Raw genomic sequence first — 15902 nt, 5'->3', positions numbered from 1 at the left:
TCTGTAATATGTATTTCTTTTCATTTATTCTGATTAGTGCTCATGAGTGTGAGTATGCCTATCTTTCATTTTGGAAAAACATCAGCCATTAACACTTTGAATATCGCTTCTTTGCCACACACTGGATTTTTTTCCTTCTGGGATTTCTTTTGGGTGTAAGCTGAACCATCATCCCCTTCCATCCTTCCTGTCTCTTAACGCTTCATTCACATGTTTCATCTGTTTCTCTCTTTGTGCTCCATTCTAGGTAACTTTTCAGATTTATTTTCTAATTTACAAATGCTTTGTCTAATCTGTTTCTAGCCTATCTAATGAGTTTAATTGCAGGGATTATGTTTTTGTGTCTAGAAGTTCTATACTGCTTTTTTATAAAGGAAGGTCTCAATACTCCCCTTTGAGTGGACCCCAGTCTTACAGCCTTGCCCCGTGGTACAGTAAGAGCCAGTCCCGTTGCTTCCTGAGATTGGCACCTGCCAGTAGCCTCACCCCCACCGCACATGCATAGAGGCGACCAAAATTGCAACTCAAGCTCTCCAACCTGGTTTTCTGCATGGGCCCTAGGGAGGTCGCTTACTCTGTGAGCTCAGCAGTGCACTTAAAAGGATGTAGTTACGTCTTATCCAGCAGTATGAAGTGATTTTCAGTGGGAGGGTCAACAGGGTGCCTGAAACAGAAGCCTCATCTTTGCTACTGAAAAAGTACTGTGGCTAATGGCCTTGTATGTATATATGTGGATGTACACGTATGTTAGATATTGCCTATATAAAATCCTAGAAGTAGAAGCAGAATTGCTAGGTCAAAGTGAAGTACATTTTTTATTTTGTTGGATATTGCCAAGTCACTTTCTTTGGGCTTGTGCTCACATCAGCCGTACAGAAGTACCTCTGTATCCAGGGCTCACCAGCGTGGAAGGGGTCTTGGAGTACTACCAGACTTTACCTTTGCTGGGCAGGCAGGTTGAGTGGTATTACTGCATTGTAGTTTTAGTGCATAATTTCTCTCCTTACCAGTGACCTTGAACATCTTACACGTGTTTAAAAGCCATTAGTATTTCTTTTCCTGTGAACTATTTTTTCTTTTCTTAAACTTTACTGGGTTATCAAGCTTTATTATCAATTTGAAGGAATTTTTTTTTATAAGAAATTAGTCGTCTGGTGCGAACATTTTTCCCAGTTTACCATTTGCCTTGACTTTTTTTTTTTTTTTTGGTAATGTTTAGAAAGGCCTTCCTATCTTGAATATTTGTAATTGTTTTAACTCTCTGAGCCCTCTGTAATTAATGTTGGTGTAATACATATGGTAGAGCTCCAAGTTGAGAAAGTTGTTGTAGGGTATTTTGCTTATAATTGCGAATTTAAGTGGGATCTTTTCTTCAATTACATTTTTAAAACTAGTGGTTGTACAAAGGATAGTTATTGATTTTGACATATTAGAATACATTTGATTCTGAATTATTACTGAATTACCTTGGATTGTCAACCCTAATGATAAATTTGTCCACTTCTCATTTTCTTCTTTTATCTAATTTTTTTAAAACAATGTGAAATAATATTGGTAAAAGTAGATTACTATTTTTTAAAGACTTTTCATTAGGAATAAGTGTTCTGTGTCATCAGATCTCTCTTCAGTGTCCATGGAAGTGACCCTCTCTGTGGGTTTCTTGTTGTCAGAGAGGCATGGTGGACCACAGGAATGGACATCCTAGATAGAGTCCACTTGCTGGTTAACATGTTGCTGTGAGTTCTATTAGTTGATCCTTTATTCAGGTCTTAGCACTGGTGCAGACCTGTCATCTTCTGTCATGCTTGCAGTGTCAGGTTTTGGGTAATAACAGAATGCTGGCTCCATGTAGAGAGTCAGAGCTTTCCTCCCTTTGCTGTGCTGTGGAACAGTAGATGTAGCCCGGGGTTTGGGAATGCGGGGGGCGGGGTGTGCTCCTTCCAGGTTGGACCCATTTTGCTGTTCTTGTTTTGCAGGGACAGCTTGCTCCTCCGACAGCTTTCCCAGCTTGCTCTGTGTTCCTTGATCTATTTGGATTTTCTATCTCCTGGGGGTTAGTTTTTGATAATTCTTATTTTCCTACAATGTCATTTATTCATCTAGGTCTTCAAATAAGGAGATTCAAAAAATGAACTCAAGAAATAGAAAACCTGAATAGATTATAATGATGAAAGAAACTGAATTACTAAAAAGGGGGGAAAAATCGACCTACAGACATTAGGTCCATGTGTGGTTTTTTAATTGAAATATAGTTGATTTACAGTTTTATATTAGTTTCGGGTATCATGTGGGGTTTTTTGTTTCTTTCCTGGCAAGTTTTCTCAAACATTTAGTAAACTGTATTCCTTCTCATCATTTTGAAGTACTCTCAGGCTAATGCTTTTTGCTCTGAAGTCTACCTTTTCAGGTATTAAAATTGTCACATGCAAATGTGCCTTTCTAATCTTTTTTTTTTTTTTAAGTACTATTTGGTTCTTTTTCAAACCTTTTTAAAATTATTATTTAATTTATTTATTTGGTTGTGCTGCGTCTTAGTTGTGGCAGGCGGGCTCCTTAGTTGTGGCATGCACGTGGGATCTAGTTCCCTGACCAGGGATTGAACCTGGGCCCCCTGCACTGGGAGCACGAGTTTTAACCACTGTGCCACCAGGGAAGTCCCTATATTGAGTTTTGCTTTGTGACTTGAGGCTCTTCCTCATAAGAGGTGGGTTTTTTCCTGTGTGTGTCTGTCCACCCAGCTGATACATCAGGTCTTTCTAAGCTGTCTGCTAACATTCAGTGTTTGTTTCATACATCACTCCGTGGTCCTTCTGATATTTTTGCTACATCACTTTCTTTCAGAGAGTATCCATGGGTAGCTCACTTTGAGTCCTTTTCTGTTTAAAAAAAAGGTCTTCATTATGCCCTCAAACTTGGTAGGTAAGCAAGGTATAGAATTTCCAGTTCAAATAATTTCCCCTCAGAACTCTGAAGATACTTTGTGTCTGTGCGTGCTCATGTACCTGTAAGAGTTTAGGACCTAGAACATCTTTTGAGATGATCCCTTCTCCCCACATTATTTGTGTCAGACATGTTTGTCCAGCTCCCCTGCTAGCTAGCTGGTGGCATCTCTTCAGAGCAGCGATTGTCTTTTCCTTTGTGACTTGCAGCATAGGGGCTGTTAAATTCACCTGTACTGAAATGTTGCCACATTCAGTTTTTAGCTCTTGTAGCTTATTTCAGGAACTGTGTTGGTACTTCTAGTGGATAAGAGATTTCTGGCTCATCTGATTTATCCTTATGTGGAAATTCAGCATATACTTGTATAGAAAGTAGTTTTTAAAGATGTTCTTAAATTCAGATTATTACAAGGTAAGTAATTATCTCACTTTAGATAAGTGACTGCCAAGTGTCCACATACTCTTATCACGATTCTGTTATGCTTAGTCAACTGTAGATGCATCGCCTTTCCAAATTTCAACAAGATGGTGATGAACTTAAAAGTTGAGTTAAATTGCCTGAGAAGTGTTATTTTTCCAACCAGGTAAGGGTTCAGGTTGCAGACAAATGTAGCTGTTTTGCAGCTTGCTCTTCACAGACTTTTATATGAACAGCAAAACTGCCATGCTGGGCGGTGTACTTACCCGCTGGACAGCCTTCTCAGGCCGGCGTCCCCATGGAGGCACCGTGGCAGTCGGGTCAGCCCCATCGCGATGGGCTTGTGCCCAGGGCAGGCGTCTCGCCTGTGGAGCACATAGAAGTGAGCAGCAGAGCAGCTGGTGTATTTGTTCTGAGTCCTCCTTATTCTGTGCTTTGAGCGGTTGGGGGTGCTCTACACTAGTTCATTTCTAGTGCCTCTTGGCCTCCTCCGAGAGTACACTAAGGAGGCGGTGAAAGTTTAGTATCAGTATTTAGATGTTCGTAACTGAAGGGGTTTCGTACTCTGTTTTCACAGGGTTGCTGTACATAGACCAGCATGGCTGAGGAGGAATTCGTCATCTCAGGCTCTAATGCTAACCTCTGCGCTCGTCTCTGGCCCTGCAGGGTGAGGATCCACGACCTCCGCACTGACACGATCGCCCTGTCCATCTCTGCCCACCAGCTCGGAGTCTCTTCAGTCCAGATGGACGACTGGAAGATTGTCAGTGGGGGCGAGGAGGGCCTGGTCTCCGTGTGGGATTATCGGATGAACCAGAAGCTGTGGGAGGTGCACTCCAGGTAAGGTGGGTCCTCAGCTGCTTCTAGTAACCACAGTCGCAGCAGTGATGGCCTCAGTCAGCCACTGAGCCAGGTACCGTGCGAAGTGCTGTCCACAGGTTACCACGTGGTCCTCACTGGAGCCCTGCAAGTCAGCTGCAGTGAAATGGGCTCAGAAATGGCGCTGGTCACTGTCACACTGTTCAGACTGCCACAGCTGCCCGCTCGGGTAGAGACCACAGTGGGGCAGGCCAGACAGCAGGCGGGGGCACTGCAGGCAGCCCATCTGCCCCCAGGTGGGGCGGGCCCGGGCCCCCCTCCTCTCCTCCACTCCAGGAAGTCTTGATCTTCCTTACTGTTTACAAGGGCGCTTCAGACTGAAAGTATTCAGGCTTCAACTAAGGAGGAATTTGTAACTTTAACCTTTAGCTCTAAAATTCAAGAGAGAGCTATTCTCCCAAGCGCAGCAGAGGTAAACGGATGAAGGTAAATGGATACTAAGGGGGCCCAGCCGGTTAAACGTTGTGCACTGGCGTCTGACCTTTAAAGCAGAGGCGGCCTCGCCTGGCGCAGGGGTCGGCGGGAGCGGACCCGAGGCTCCCCCCGTTGCCCACATCCATCCAGCCCCCGTGCCTCTGTGAGACGGGCACCGAGCTCCCCCGGCTGTCCCTCAGCACCTCTGGGACGAGACATGTCCCCACTAACTGCAGAGCGTGATGAAATGAAGACTGCTCACAAGTCTAGCTTAAGTACGAGGTCAAAAGAGGAACTGGTTTCTTCCTTGGAGGGCAGCGTTAGCCGGTGCTTGGGCCTGCATCTTTCTCAGACCATGGTGCCCTCCCCGCTGCTTGGTTGGCTCTGTCCAGCCCTGCCTGCTGTGGTGATGCACTGAGTTGCCACCAGGTGGTGCCAAAAGGCAACTAAAACTCTCAGGCCTTGGAAGCCCAGAACTATCTGCCTTTAAGGACACCCTTTTGGCTCAACCTGGCCTCTAGGACAGCCTCCTCAGCAGTCCAGGCCCCCAGGGACCGCCACCAGCAGCTCTGTTTAGTTCACTGGGCCTGCACTCCAGCAGATCTCATTTTTCTCTCCCTGAAAAGCTGCACTCCCTCAGATGGGTCATTCAGGTGAAGCCAGGCTAAGCGAGGTCGTGCCCAGAACTGTCGTCCTGTCCCAGCCTTCCTAACTCATTTGTAAGTGCACATCCAGTTCTCACCAGTGCTTAGTGGCTTGTCCCAGAGAAGGTCACCAAAGCATTGTTTACCAAAGCAAGGCTGATGCCTCGTCCGTCTCCTGCCCGGGATTCTCGTCCTCACTCACGTCCTCGCGGCAGTGCTTGCTGCTGTGGATCCCGATTCCCTCTCACGCTCTGCTCCCGCTGTTGCTCAGTCTCCTGCCCCACTGCCCGCTTCAGCCTCTTCGGCCGCACTCCCCAGGTCCTCCCGCCCCTCCTCGGCCAGCTCTCCCTTGACCTCCCCTTTCTGCCTCTGGTACCAGCAGTCAGTCAGCCAGCTGCAAGCCTGGGACTGAGCTCCGACCTCTCCCTTCTCCATCCTCCTCGCGGCTTTGTCGCGGCTTTGTTTTCCATTCCTCCTGCCTCACTGGGCCCTGAGCGAAGTCCTTCCAGCCACACTTTCTCCAGTTGGTGCCGCAAACCCTGGACTCTGGCACCCCTCTTGAGAGAATCCTCTGCTGTGGCCAAGACGCCTGTCCCTGCCTCTGGCACAGCCGTAACCCAGCCTGAAGGGACTCACCCTCATCCCCTCCATGCCACCCTCTGCCCTTCTGAAGGGGCCTGGCTGACCCCTTTCAGTCTGTGCTGCAGTCTCCTGTTCCTCCTCCCAAGTGCTGAATTCTGTGTCTCATCTTGTGGCTTATAAGAGCTCTTGTGCTCTAGAAACACTGGTTATTTTTTTTGTGGGAATGGATCTCACCTTCTTAACAGTTGGGAATCCCTCTGAGGGCAGGCATCTGCTTGCATTAGACATCTTTCTTCTCCTGTGTCTCCTGGCTCAGTGCTCCACTGGAAAAAAAGTGTTTAGAATGAACAAAAGCCTTTGCTACGTAAGTTTCAAGCCATTTTGTTCCAAAACTTTCTGAATGTGCTTTCACAACCCAGAGTACACGTATCATTTGTAGCCCTCTGACTTCAGGACTGGCGGGCCTTTGTAGGGCACCACTCAACACACCCTGCTGCTGGGGAAGCTGGCTCAGAGAGCTGGAGTGACTTGCCGGGGGGCAGAAATGGGGCTGTTCTCCATCGCGTGTGTCCGAGTTGGCTCCGGTTGTGTGTCCCCTGTGTCCCGGTGCACCGCGGTGCTAAGGGCATCAGCCAGCGAGCCCAGGGACGCTGAGACGTGTTCACCTCCGCAGGCTTGGCGCGTGGCCTTGCTCGAGCTAGCTTTGGGAACTGAGGCCAGACACTGCCCCTCTGGGCGCCCGGTTTCCTCCTCTGTAAAGGAAGAGCCTGGCTTAGATGGTTCTAGAGTCCCTTGCAGCTCCAGACTTTCGAGACCACAGCAGCAAAGGTGGGACGTGCTGAGTTCCAGTGGACTTAACCTTGACGAGCGTTCTCTCCCATCTGTTCCAGGCACCCCGTGCGGCACATCTCCTTCAACTGCCACAGCCTCATCACGGCCCACGTGCCCTACGAGAGGGTGGTGCGCAATGCCGACCTGGACAACTTCGTCACCCACCGGAGGTCAGTGCTTGGGCTGGGTTGGTCCAGGTGTGTAGGAGTTTGGAAGAGACACTCTTAGCTTGATTTTATTGATAGAGCATCCCAGGCCACATTGGTCCCTACAGGATGGTACTCTCAGGCATAGCCGTTCTTTTCATAGAAGTCAGGAACATACATGTAGATGCGGCAGGGTGGTATTAGCCAACAACACGTGCTGAGTGCCTGTTTTAGGCGCTTCAGCAGGACGCTGCAGGGGGGTGGGATGGGAGCGGTAGGGACACGGAGGGGGAAGGTGGCCACACGTGCCAAGAGCCCAAGACAAAAGGCTGAGGGACCTGTGGTGTTGAATCCCAGTGACAGTGGCAAAGCCCAGTCCTCATGCTCAGCCTGCTGGGTGACGGCTGCCAGAGGAGAGAGGCCCATGCCGGAGGCTCAGGACCCTTTTCTGATTACTGTTGGCCTGGCTTCCAAGCAGCCTCTTGTGAGGCCTTCCCTGAGGCGGACCCTTCCTGCCTCCCTGTTCAGCCAGGTGCCGCCCAGCACTCAGTTCCCTCCATCGAACTTGTCTGCTCACCTGTTTGTCTCTAGTCCCGGGATGTGGAGCGTCCAACACACTGTGGGGCCGAAGCAGACATGTGTCGCGATGAATCGCTCTCATCTCCAGCACGTGCCTGCTGCAAAGACAGAAATCAGTGTGGGGGTGGGGGGCGGGGCTGGGTACCAGGACTGACCCCGCCGCTGTCTCTGTGCTTTCTCTAGACACCGGGGGCTGATCCAGGCCTACGAGTTTGCAGTGGACCGGCTGGCCTTTCAGAGCACTGTGCCCATCTGCCGTTCGTCCTGTGACACCATACCCGGTTACAACTATGACCTGGCGCTTGCCTTTCCCTGTGACAACATTTAGGGAATTGTCTCATTTGGGAGCTGTGAGAAACATGGGAAGAACCAATTCTGTGTATTTTAGAACTACAGAGGAGTACCTCACCAGGCTTTAAGTGTTGGGGGAAGAAAGCAACTGCAGGGTGCGCTTACGTGACCCCACATACTCCTCTACTGCCTTTGCTTTTTCTCCTTTGCCAATTCATTTTTCTCCAGCTGCGTTTGTCAGGGCTCGTTTCATCTTACTCTGTTCTCACTCTCTCTCTCATGGCTTTGAGTACCACACACTGATGGCTCAGATTTATACCTCCTTACCCCATGCAGCCCTGCATCTGCTCCCCACCTGTCTCAGGAGTGTCCCCCCGGCCCAAGCTGGGACCTCCCCACATCACTCTGTACACGGCACACAGCCCCTGCTCCAGCTCTCAGAGACGGCCCTTCTGCACCCCTGCGCCAGCCTGCTCATCCTCTTGCCAGTTGCCGCACCCTTTCTTCTTCGGGGGCCTCTGGACATCCTAGTCCCTGAGCCCTTGGATCTGAGACCAAGAATTCAACTCTGGGTCGTCTTCTCTCACACCACCACCCAACCTGCGAGAGCAGCCCTTTTTCCTGGTAGATTTTAACACGGTTATAATTATATATTTATACAACTACTTCATTAATAACTGTTTTGCTTACTATTGTGTCTGCGATGCACGATACCAAGTAGACACTTTCTACGTACCGTAAACACCCATCCTCCGCGTGGGGTTGAAGGTGATGGGTTCTGGAGCAGAGAGTGAGAAGGAAGGGGAGAGAGCGGAGGGACCATCACGTTCAACCACCGTGGGGCAGCACGAGAGACCCCTTCAGTGCGATAACTAGCTTCCATTTCCAAGGATTAAGAGGGCAAACCCTGGCATGACTCGTGATTTAGCCTGTCGTGAGCAGCACCCGCCATCTAATGCACCTTCCAAATAGCAACGCAAAGAGCTGATGGATGGATGGAGCTACTCAGCGAAACAAAGGCCACGCCCCTGGTGCATGATTCAGAGGACTCACTTGATACAATTTATAAGCGTGACACACACAGTGGGTGTAGATAGATAGATAGGATTCTGTCCCTTTTCAAATACCCACAAAACATGCATAAAAAACGACCATGTATGAAAGCCACAAGGAAAATCTCAGATTACACAAGAGCAATACGAGACAGGTCCAATCCAGTGCCCCAGTCCCAATGCGGTACGATTAGAAATCCACAAAAAGCTAAACAAAAACATACACCTGGAAGCCCCAGGCACTCCTGAATTAACTCGGTTTTAAACAGGGAAAGAAAGAAAAATGGAAAATAGAAACTCTCTAGACCAGGGTGATAGTGGAAGCACTGAACACCAAGACCCAGGAGACGAGGCCCGAATGGGCGGGGAGACGTCATGACTTTATAGAAAATAAGACAGAAAATCAATGTGCTAAGCTGTCACCCCAGAAAGCTTAAAAAAGGTCACAGTGATCCCAAACAAAGTAGAAAGAAAGAGTTAAATCCTTCTTTAAAGGAGTTAGTTAAAGAAGGATAAAAATACACATGAATGAACTAGAAAACCAACAAATAGTGAAGTTGATCATAAAGCCGAAAGCAGGTGTTTGGAAAGACAAAATATACAACTCTTGATAAAGGAAAAAAAGGCACAAGGGACTATCAAACCGAGTATTTTCAGCATGGGGATAACTTCTCACTGATCCAAGAGCAACGTGAAGCTTTCCTGCTGTTCACAAGCGTGCACGGTTGGGAAATGCACCACTACGCGGAGTCCTAGAACTTTTTGAGTCGTGAGGGTTTTGGAAGGCTTTTCAAATTAAGATCCTCAGTCATAAAAAAATCCACATCCAACTAGACAGAGCCACATAGAGAGCCGCGACTGGGCACCATCTCCCCAGTCCCGAGAGCACTGCTTTCCTTCAGGCTGCCTTCCCGGGAAGGCAGCTGTGTCAGGAGGGTTTTCTGCTTCCTTTCAGAAAACCCAGTTACTTCGTAAATGAAGCCAATCTGCAGTTGGCGAATGAAGTATGTACTTTATTTACGCTCGCTGCCTTGTGGTGCTCTGACCCCCTAGTGACCTCGCTTTAAACGGTTTTTCACCTCTCACAGTCTTAATGCAGCTGGACCACTGCGGAAAGTTTATTTTTCCTTTTAAGAAGCAGCCCCTTCCAGTCTCATTTCACAGTTCATTTTGCAGATACATTCTCCCTCCTAGCTTTGCAGGAATTATGGGTAATGGAAGAGTTCAAAAGAAATTAGACCCAGAAAATTTTACTGAAAGTAAAAACAGTTTTAAACTACTTTCATTCACTGCCAACTGCTGGTCCAGTGTAAATGTTACAAGCATAGGGTTTTTCCTCCCAGCCTGTTGATAACATCTCCCATTCATGAAAACCACCTGGGTTTTGTGAAGGACTTTATTGGACCCAAATAATCTCCAAGCACACCAAGTTCAGTCAGTGTTTTTTGCTGTAAACCTTACATTCTGGAAGAAATAGCCTGATGGGGAAAGGATCAAAGTTCCTTTATGAACCAACATTTACCAGTGGCTTAAAAAAAATCTTGGCCCATGCCCACCCCCGTCTGCTCATCTCATCTTACCTTTGTCCCCGTTGGCTATTTTGTGGGAGCTTCTTTGCAAGTTCTGAGTGAGTTCTTAGTTGATTTATCGTCTCCTTTTCTTCTGTATCTCTTCTGCTTTTCAAACTCGGGTCCCACTTCTCCCCTAAAGACAGAAGAGACTCTGATATGCCGCTGGGGGAGCCAGAGGGCCAAACACCAGAAATCTCTGTCCTATCTTAAAACATTGTATGACTTTGCTTTCTGCTTTATAACATGTCCACGTTGGTTCTAGTATTAAATTTTTAAAATGTATTTATTGCTGAAATTACTTGTCACCGTGGCAAGGTGCATGGTGACAGTCCCCTGGCGTACCACTTCACCAGCTTTCCCCCACCCTGGAAATCTCACCTGACATGTTGAATAGTTTTTCCCAGAACCACTATTACAGGGGTTCCTAGCCCAGGATCCAAGAAACCCACACAACCGTAAGTGAAAATGTGCATAAGGGCATTTTCTGGGAGGAAGTATGGCTCTTTCATCAGATTCTCCAAGGGAACTATAGCCCTGAGAGTTTTATCTGCAGCCGCTAGGCTGTGCTTTGCGGTCTCAGCCCTGTGCTGCCACTGCCGCTGCCCAGGCAATAGTCCATTTGCAGAGACACCCCAGGGCCAGCATCACCTCCCCTACCAAGGCTGACCAGATTCAGCTGATTCGAGGAAAAACTGAATGTCCCCAAGAGTGGAGTTTTGGTCCTTTCTGTGCAGGAGAGCTGACCACACCAGGATGAAGTCCTCCGTACCCCTCCCCAGAACCAGAGGCCCCACGTTTGAGGGGATAGCGTGTCCCACTCTGCATTCAAATGACAAACACCGGTCACCGCAAACCAACTTCGCTCATCCTCAGAGAAAAACGTCTTCCTGGTAGGGGCACAGCTTTCTCGTTAAGGCCGTCCACTGCCTGTCAGGACGGGCAGGTCTACGACAATGGCTGAGGCGGGGGCCGGCTGGCTCTCCTGACTGGGACCTTTGCTCTGGGCAGCAGCTGTGGCAGCCGGGAGCGTGTGGTGCTGGCCGCCTGTCCGCGGCGCCGAGCCTCGCAGACCTGCCCACCTCACCGGCGGCCAGGCCAGATGGCTCCCTGGCTGCTGCAGTGGGCCATGCAGCGATTTGGACGGAGGCTGCCTGGGATGGGCGATGGCACAGCCCCTCTCACTGGGCTCCGGCCCCTGCCATGCGGGTGCCAGCCTGCTCTCTGCCTCTGATGGTGGGCAGGGGCTTCCAGGCAGAAGCTCTGTGCCGGGGACCTTTTCATCCCCTAGGGAGGGAGGGCAGGCTCCCCCGCCCCACCACTGTATCTTTTCTCCCCTCGCCCAGTGCTAGCACTAACGCTGCCGCCTCGTTTCTCTAAGATGGAGGCGGCCATAAACTGCTTCTCGGTACATCCTCCAGCCTTACTGCTGCCCCTTGGACCACTCCTGGGGTAAAGACCAGAAACCTAGCCCCTTGCTGACTTGGTCAACATGCAGATTAGAAGGAAGAGGAGTCACCGTGTGCCCGTCGGAGTCCTCAGTCCTCCTGGGGCCAAGTTCATCCACCACCGAATCCCTGCTGGCACTTGTTCACTGATTCCAGAAGAGCCTGGAGACAAAGGCAACACTGACACCCTGGGAAGTCGTGGTGAAAACCCCGGCTCCTCCCACTCAACTGTCCAAGGCCTTCCCAAGGTCACTGTGTGGGAGGACAGCTTGCAAAGCAGGTGTTTGCAGAACACTTGCCAAGGCAACTTGTATCTTTAACTCTCCATCAGCCTGCGTAAGTCACTGTGCCGTCTGCAGTTCAGCTCCGGCCTGGTGAACCACAGGCAGTGGAGACAGGTTCAACTGTTCAGCGACAAGGATCCGATCCGTACATGACGCACATCGAGAACTTGCCAGTGCCCGGGATCAGAAAAAAATGTAATGGTTTTGTTAAAGTCTAGCAATAATTCGCTCCCTCAGAGGGTGCTTGGCCAAAATTGGAAGCTGTTGTCATCTTACTGCATTCCCTTATCCATAATTCATGTTTAACGTGGCTGCAGAAGTTTTCCCCTGAGCTTCTCATATTAGATTTCCATTACACAGCCCTTTTGTAAACCTACCAAATTGGCGTGTTTGTGTCAAATTGCCGTATTCTTTTAATGGCCAAAAGCCGAGTTCTGGTAACTTTTCCCCTTGGTACTATGCTTTCAACCCAATTCCTGGGAAATGGGTGGAGAACATGGAGAGAGGTGACCTCACCCTCATCCTGCAGGCTGCCGACACTGTCCCTGCTCCGTCTCCTCCACCCACAGCCTGAGGCCCTCGCAGCACTGACTTCAAATATTTGACTTAGCACTGATTAGTCACAGGGGTATAATTCCTAATGAAAGGAAAGCTGTAAAACAAGTGCATTTGGTAATTTCTCAACTTGCCTATTTTAGAACAAACATCACCTGCTTCAGGCTGCTTCAGATGGGGGGAGGGTGCTACACTCCCTCAGGGTCTCGGCAGCCAGAAAGCCCCTCCTGGGCACGCCCACCAGTCCAGCCCGTAAGGGGCCGTTTCCCAGCCTCCAGCCTCTGCAGACCGCACTGCCCAGACAGCCGTCCTGAGATGCGTACCCAGAGCAGTGACCCTCGTTCTTTCTAATCAAAGGCCAGCAGACTGGGGGGAATAACCACCCTTCCTAGGAGCAGGTCCGCACCAACCAATAGAAGACCCCGATCACTCCCGGAACAACCAAATGAGTGAAAACACATCACGCACACAGTGCCCTGGGAGCCGGTGGGGGAGCCCGAGGCGGACTCTGGCCGGCCCTCTGGTGGAAATGAGCACCAACCCTGCCGATCAGACGACATCCTCAGTGACGGTGAACAAACAGCTTGGGTTTGAGCAGTATGGACTGGGCTCAGGGTGGATAAATCTCATTTTAATTAGCGGTTTAGGTAAGCTGAGGCTTCAAAGACACGAGGCCGGCCCTCGGTGGGCTGAACAAGGGCAAACGCTTGCCTGTGCCCACACTGGCCATGTCTCCCAAACGCAGGCTCTGCAGGGGGGCTGATGGAAGATCTACTATTTATAAAAACACTTTACATTAATGAACTGCCTTTGTTGAGAAGAACAAAATGGAAGCAAATTGGGAGAATCCCAGAAAATCCAGCCTACAGTGGCCACACCAGCAGTCCTGCTGCTCTGTAACTCCACGGGTCCCTGGCAGTAGTGCGGGGCAGGGAAGGGCACGGGGAGGGCAGGGGGATGCACGCTTCTGCCAGGCTGCAGGGGTCTCACTGGAGACCCGTCCTGGACGATAGCTAACTAGCACCTAAATAGGACCAGATCTCCCCACACCAGGCCTTTCTAGATTCCCTCTGTGGGCTGCCAGGCACCCAGGGGTGTGAGCAACTGATCCCAGCAGCAGGAGAAGCGGGGGTGGGGAGGGAGATCACATCCCACTTTCCCACCCCATTGCCGGCACCTGGAGGGTAAGAAGCACAGCCTTGGCCCTGACCTACTGCTTTGAAAATGTCAAAATATTTGTGGAATTAAGCACAAGTCTAAATAAGAAGCAGATTCTACTGTGTAGCACAGGGAACTACATCCAATCTCCTGGGATAAACCATAATGGAAAATATTAAAAAAGGAATATATATATATATATATATATATGTATAACTGAGTCACTTTGCTGTACAGCAGAAATTAGCACAACATTGTAAATCAACTATACTTCGATTTAAAAAAGTTAAAAAAAGCAGCAGAGCTCTGGAAGTGACTTCAGACCTCTACTTACCAGAGATGTGGCCGCGCTGCCCCTGGCCGCCTGCCTGTCAGGCGCCATCGTGGAGACTGGTGTTCCTCAGGCACAGCTGGGGTCGGAGGCTCAGTCCGGTCCACCGCACGCTCACCGGGGTGGGATGCCCGCGCCAGCTCTGTCTAAATGATGAGGGTTTCCCAGCTCCACTGCCGCCCTCAGGACACCTGCTGGCTTTTAAATACTGACATTAATCTCGTCCTAAGCAACGTGTGCACAACACAGCTTTGGGGGGCGGATGTCAGAGGAAGGACCATCATGACTGCCTCAGGGAAGGGAAGACCAGGTGCTGGGCGTCGGATGAAGACTCCAGGGGGCGCCTGTTACATTCTGAACCCCAACATGTGGGTATAAGATAGATAAAGCACACTTAATATCAAAACTGAATTACAAATTCAAGAATGCAAACAATAGCAATAGCCAATTATCAGGGGAACTTTCCTGGAAGGCTAGGAAGGTGCCTCCCGGCGAGTGTGGATGAAGCAACTACCAGGAGGAGGCCTGGAATGTCAACAGTGACCAGTGACCACGGTGATGGCAGCTCTCCCGAGCGAGTCAGCAGGTCACCAGGGCACCACCGGCTGCCAGCCCTCTGCTGACTCATGGGCCACTGCCACCAACCGAGATGAATGACCTTTGTTTCTTCCTCCCCTCAGACCCCACTGCCGGAAGGTGACAGCCGGAGTTGTGGGAGATGCCACCTGGGGCAGTCACCTCCCCTGCTGCTGCTGCGCTGGGGACAGTGGAGTGCTGACTATGCAGCCGGCCCCCATCCTGAGGAAGGGCCGCAGGGCACACCCAGCCCATTCCCCGCCGGTCCCTGACTGCTGGCGGCCCCAACACCGCCGGGCGAGCTCGGGCACTCACTGCGGCTGGCTCAGGCTCAGCTCCTCTTGTCTCCTCCTTGGGTCTGAATATCCGGTCACGGCACCAAGGAAGCCCCACCACCCAAGTCCCTGCCCCCATGGAGTGAGGGGCTGCTTCTCCTTACTTCCCTGCCGGGGCCTGAGAAGGCGGGCAAGTTCCCAGCACTCAGCAGGGAAAAGAGCAAATACTTAACCCAAAATAAACCAGAAAGGAAGGAGACAATAAATCCCCTTGCAGACCAGCCTCTGCAGACTTGCTGCTGCGGCTTGCTCCTCGCTCCGCTTGCTCCTCGCTCCCCACCGTCAGCCAGCCTCGGGCCACCAAGTGGCCAGGCCACGTGCATGGACGTGGGGAACAGACAGGAGCCACGTTCATTAACAAACCCTTTTTCTTTTTTATTGGAGATAAAAACAGCAAAGCCCCGTGTACCATACCCTGCGGGAAAAAGAGGTGAGCGAGGGATGTTGACTGTTTACAAGAGCTGCAGCAAAAGGGCCCCCGGGGGCCTCGCTGCCCGGGCTCTCCGTGGGGGAGGGGCAGTCAGTGGCACAGGGCGATGGTTTCCATGTTAAGGAAGCGGACGTGCATCTTCGTCTCGATGTCTATCCCCTGCCAGATCTGGAACAGACGGAGCAGTGTGAGCGGGCATCCCCACCGGGGTCCTCGGCCACCTTCCCACCCGCCCTCCTCCGCCACCCGCTGAGGAGCTCCCGCAGGTGGAATCCAGTGCGAAGCGTGGAAGAGAAACTTCCATCTGCCTTTCTGCTGGTTAATTGGGCTCTGACATTTGGATTCTTTCTGGATTGTCACAGCAAGTTGTTATTAAGTACTGAATCCAAGCTCTTAGCTGAAGTCACTTGAATCCCACCCACCACTTCAGGCTCTGTGATTT

The 15902-nt window shown here is 50.4% G+C and overlaps 2 protein-coding genes across 4 annotated transcripts in view; one reads left to right on the top strand and one right to left on the bottom strand.

Annotated features, from left to right (window-relative positions):
• Nucleotides 1-10628, top strand: part of FBXW8 (F-box and WD repeat domain containing 8) — a 130553-nt gene extending 119925 nt beyond the window's left edge. The window contains exons 9-11 of the mRNA XM_036824077.1: nt 4024-4197; nt 6767-6877; nt 7616-10628. Coding sequence (XP_036679972.1) covers nt 4024-4197; nt 6767-6877; nt 7616-7760 — 430 coding nt within the window. The 3' untranslated portion in view covers nt 7761-10628. The remainder of the gene's footprint in view (nt 1-4023; nt 4198-6766; nt 6878-7615) is intronic.
• Nucleotides 10629-15380: 4752 nt separating this feature from the next.
• TESC (tescalcin) overlaps nt 15381-15902 on the bottom strand; it is a 64438-nt gene continuing 63916 nt past the window's right edge. For all 3 annotated transcript variants that reach the window (XM_036824079.1, XM_036824078.1, XM_036824080.1), the window contains one exon: nt 15381-15628. Coding sequence is in view for 2 of the 3 variants with exons in the window: in XM_036824078.1 (XP_036679973.1) it covers nt 15551-15628 (78 nt within the window). In the remaining variant the exon portion in view is untranslated. The remainder of the gene's footprint in view (nt 15629-15902) is intronic.

This window comes from Balaenoptera musculus, chromosome 14 (assembly GCF_009873245.2).
Source record: "Balaenoptera musculus isolate JJ_BM4_2016_0621 chromosome 14, mBalMus1.pri.v3, whole genome shotgun sequence".
In the NCBI taxonomy this organism is placed as follows: domain Eukaryota; kingdom Metazoa; phylum Chordata; class Mammalia; order Artiodactyla; family Balaenopteridae; genus Balaenoptera; species Balaenoptera musculus.
The sequence above is the reverse complement of the archived record's forward strand: the minus strand, read 5'-3'. Positions and strand labels throughout refer to the sequence as shown.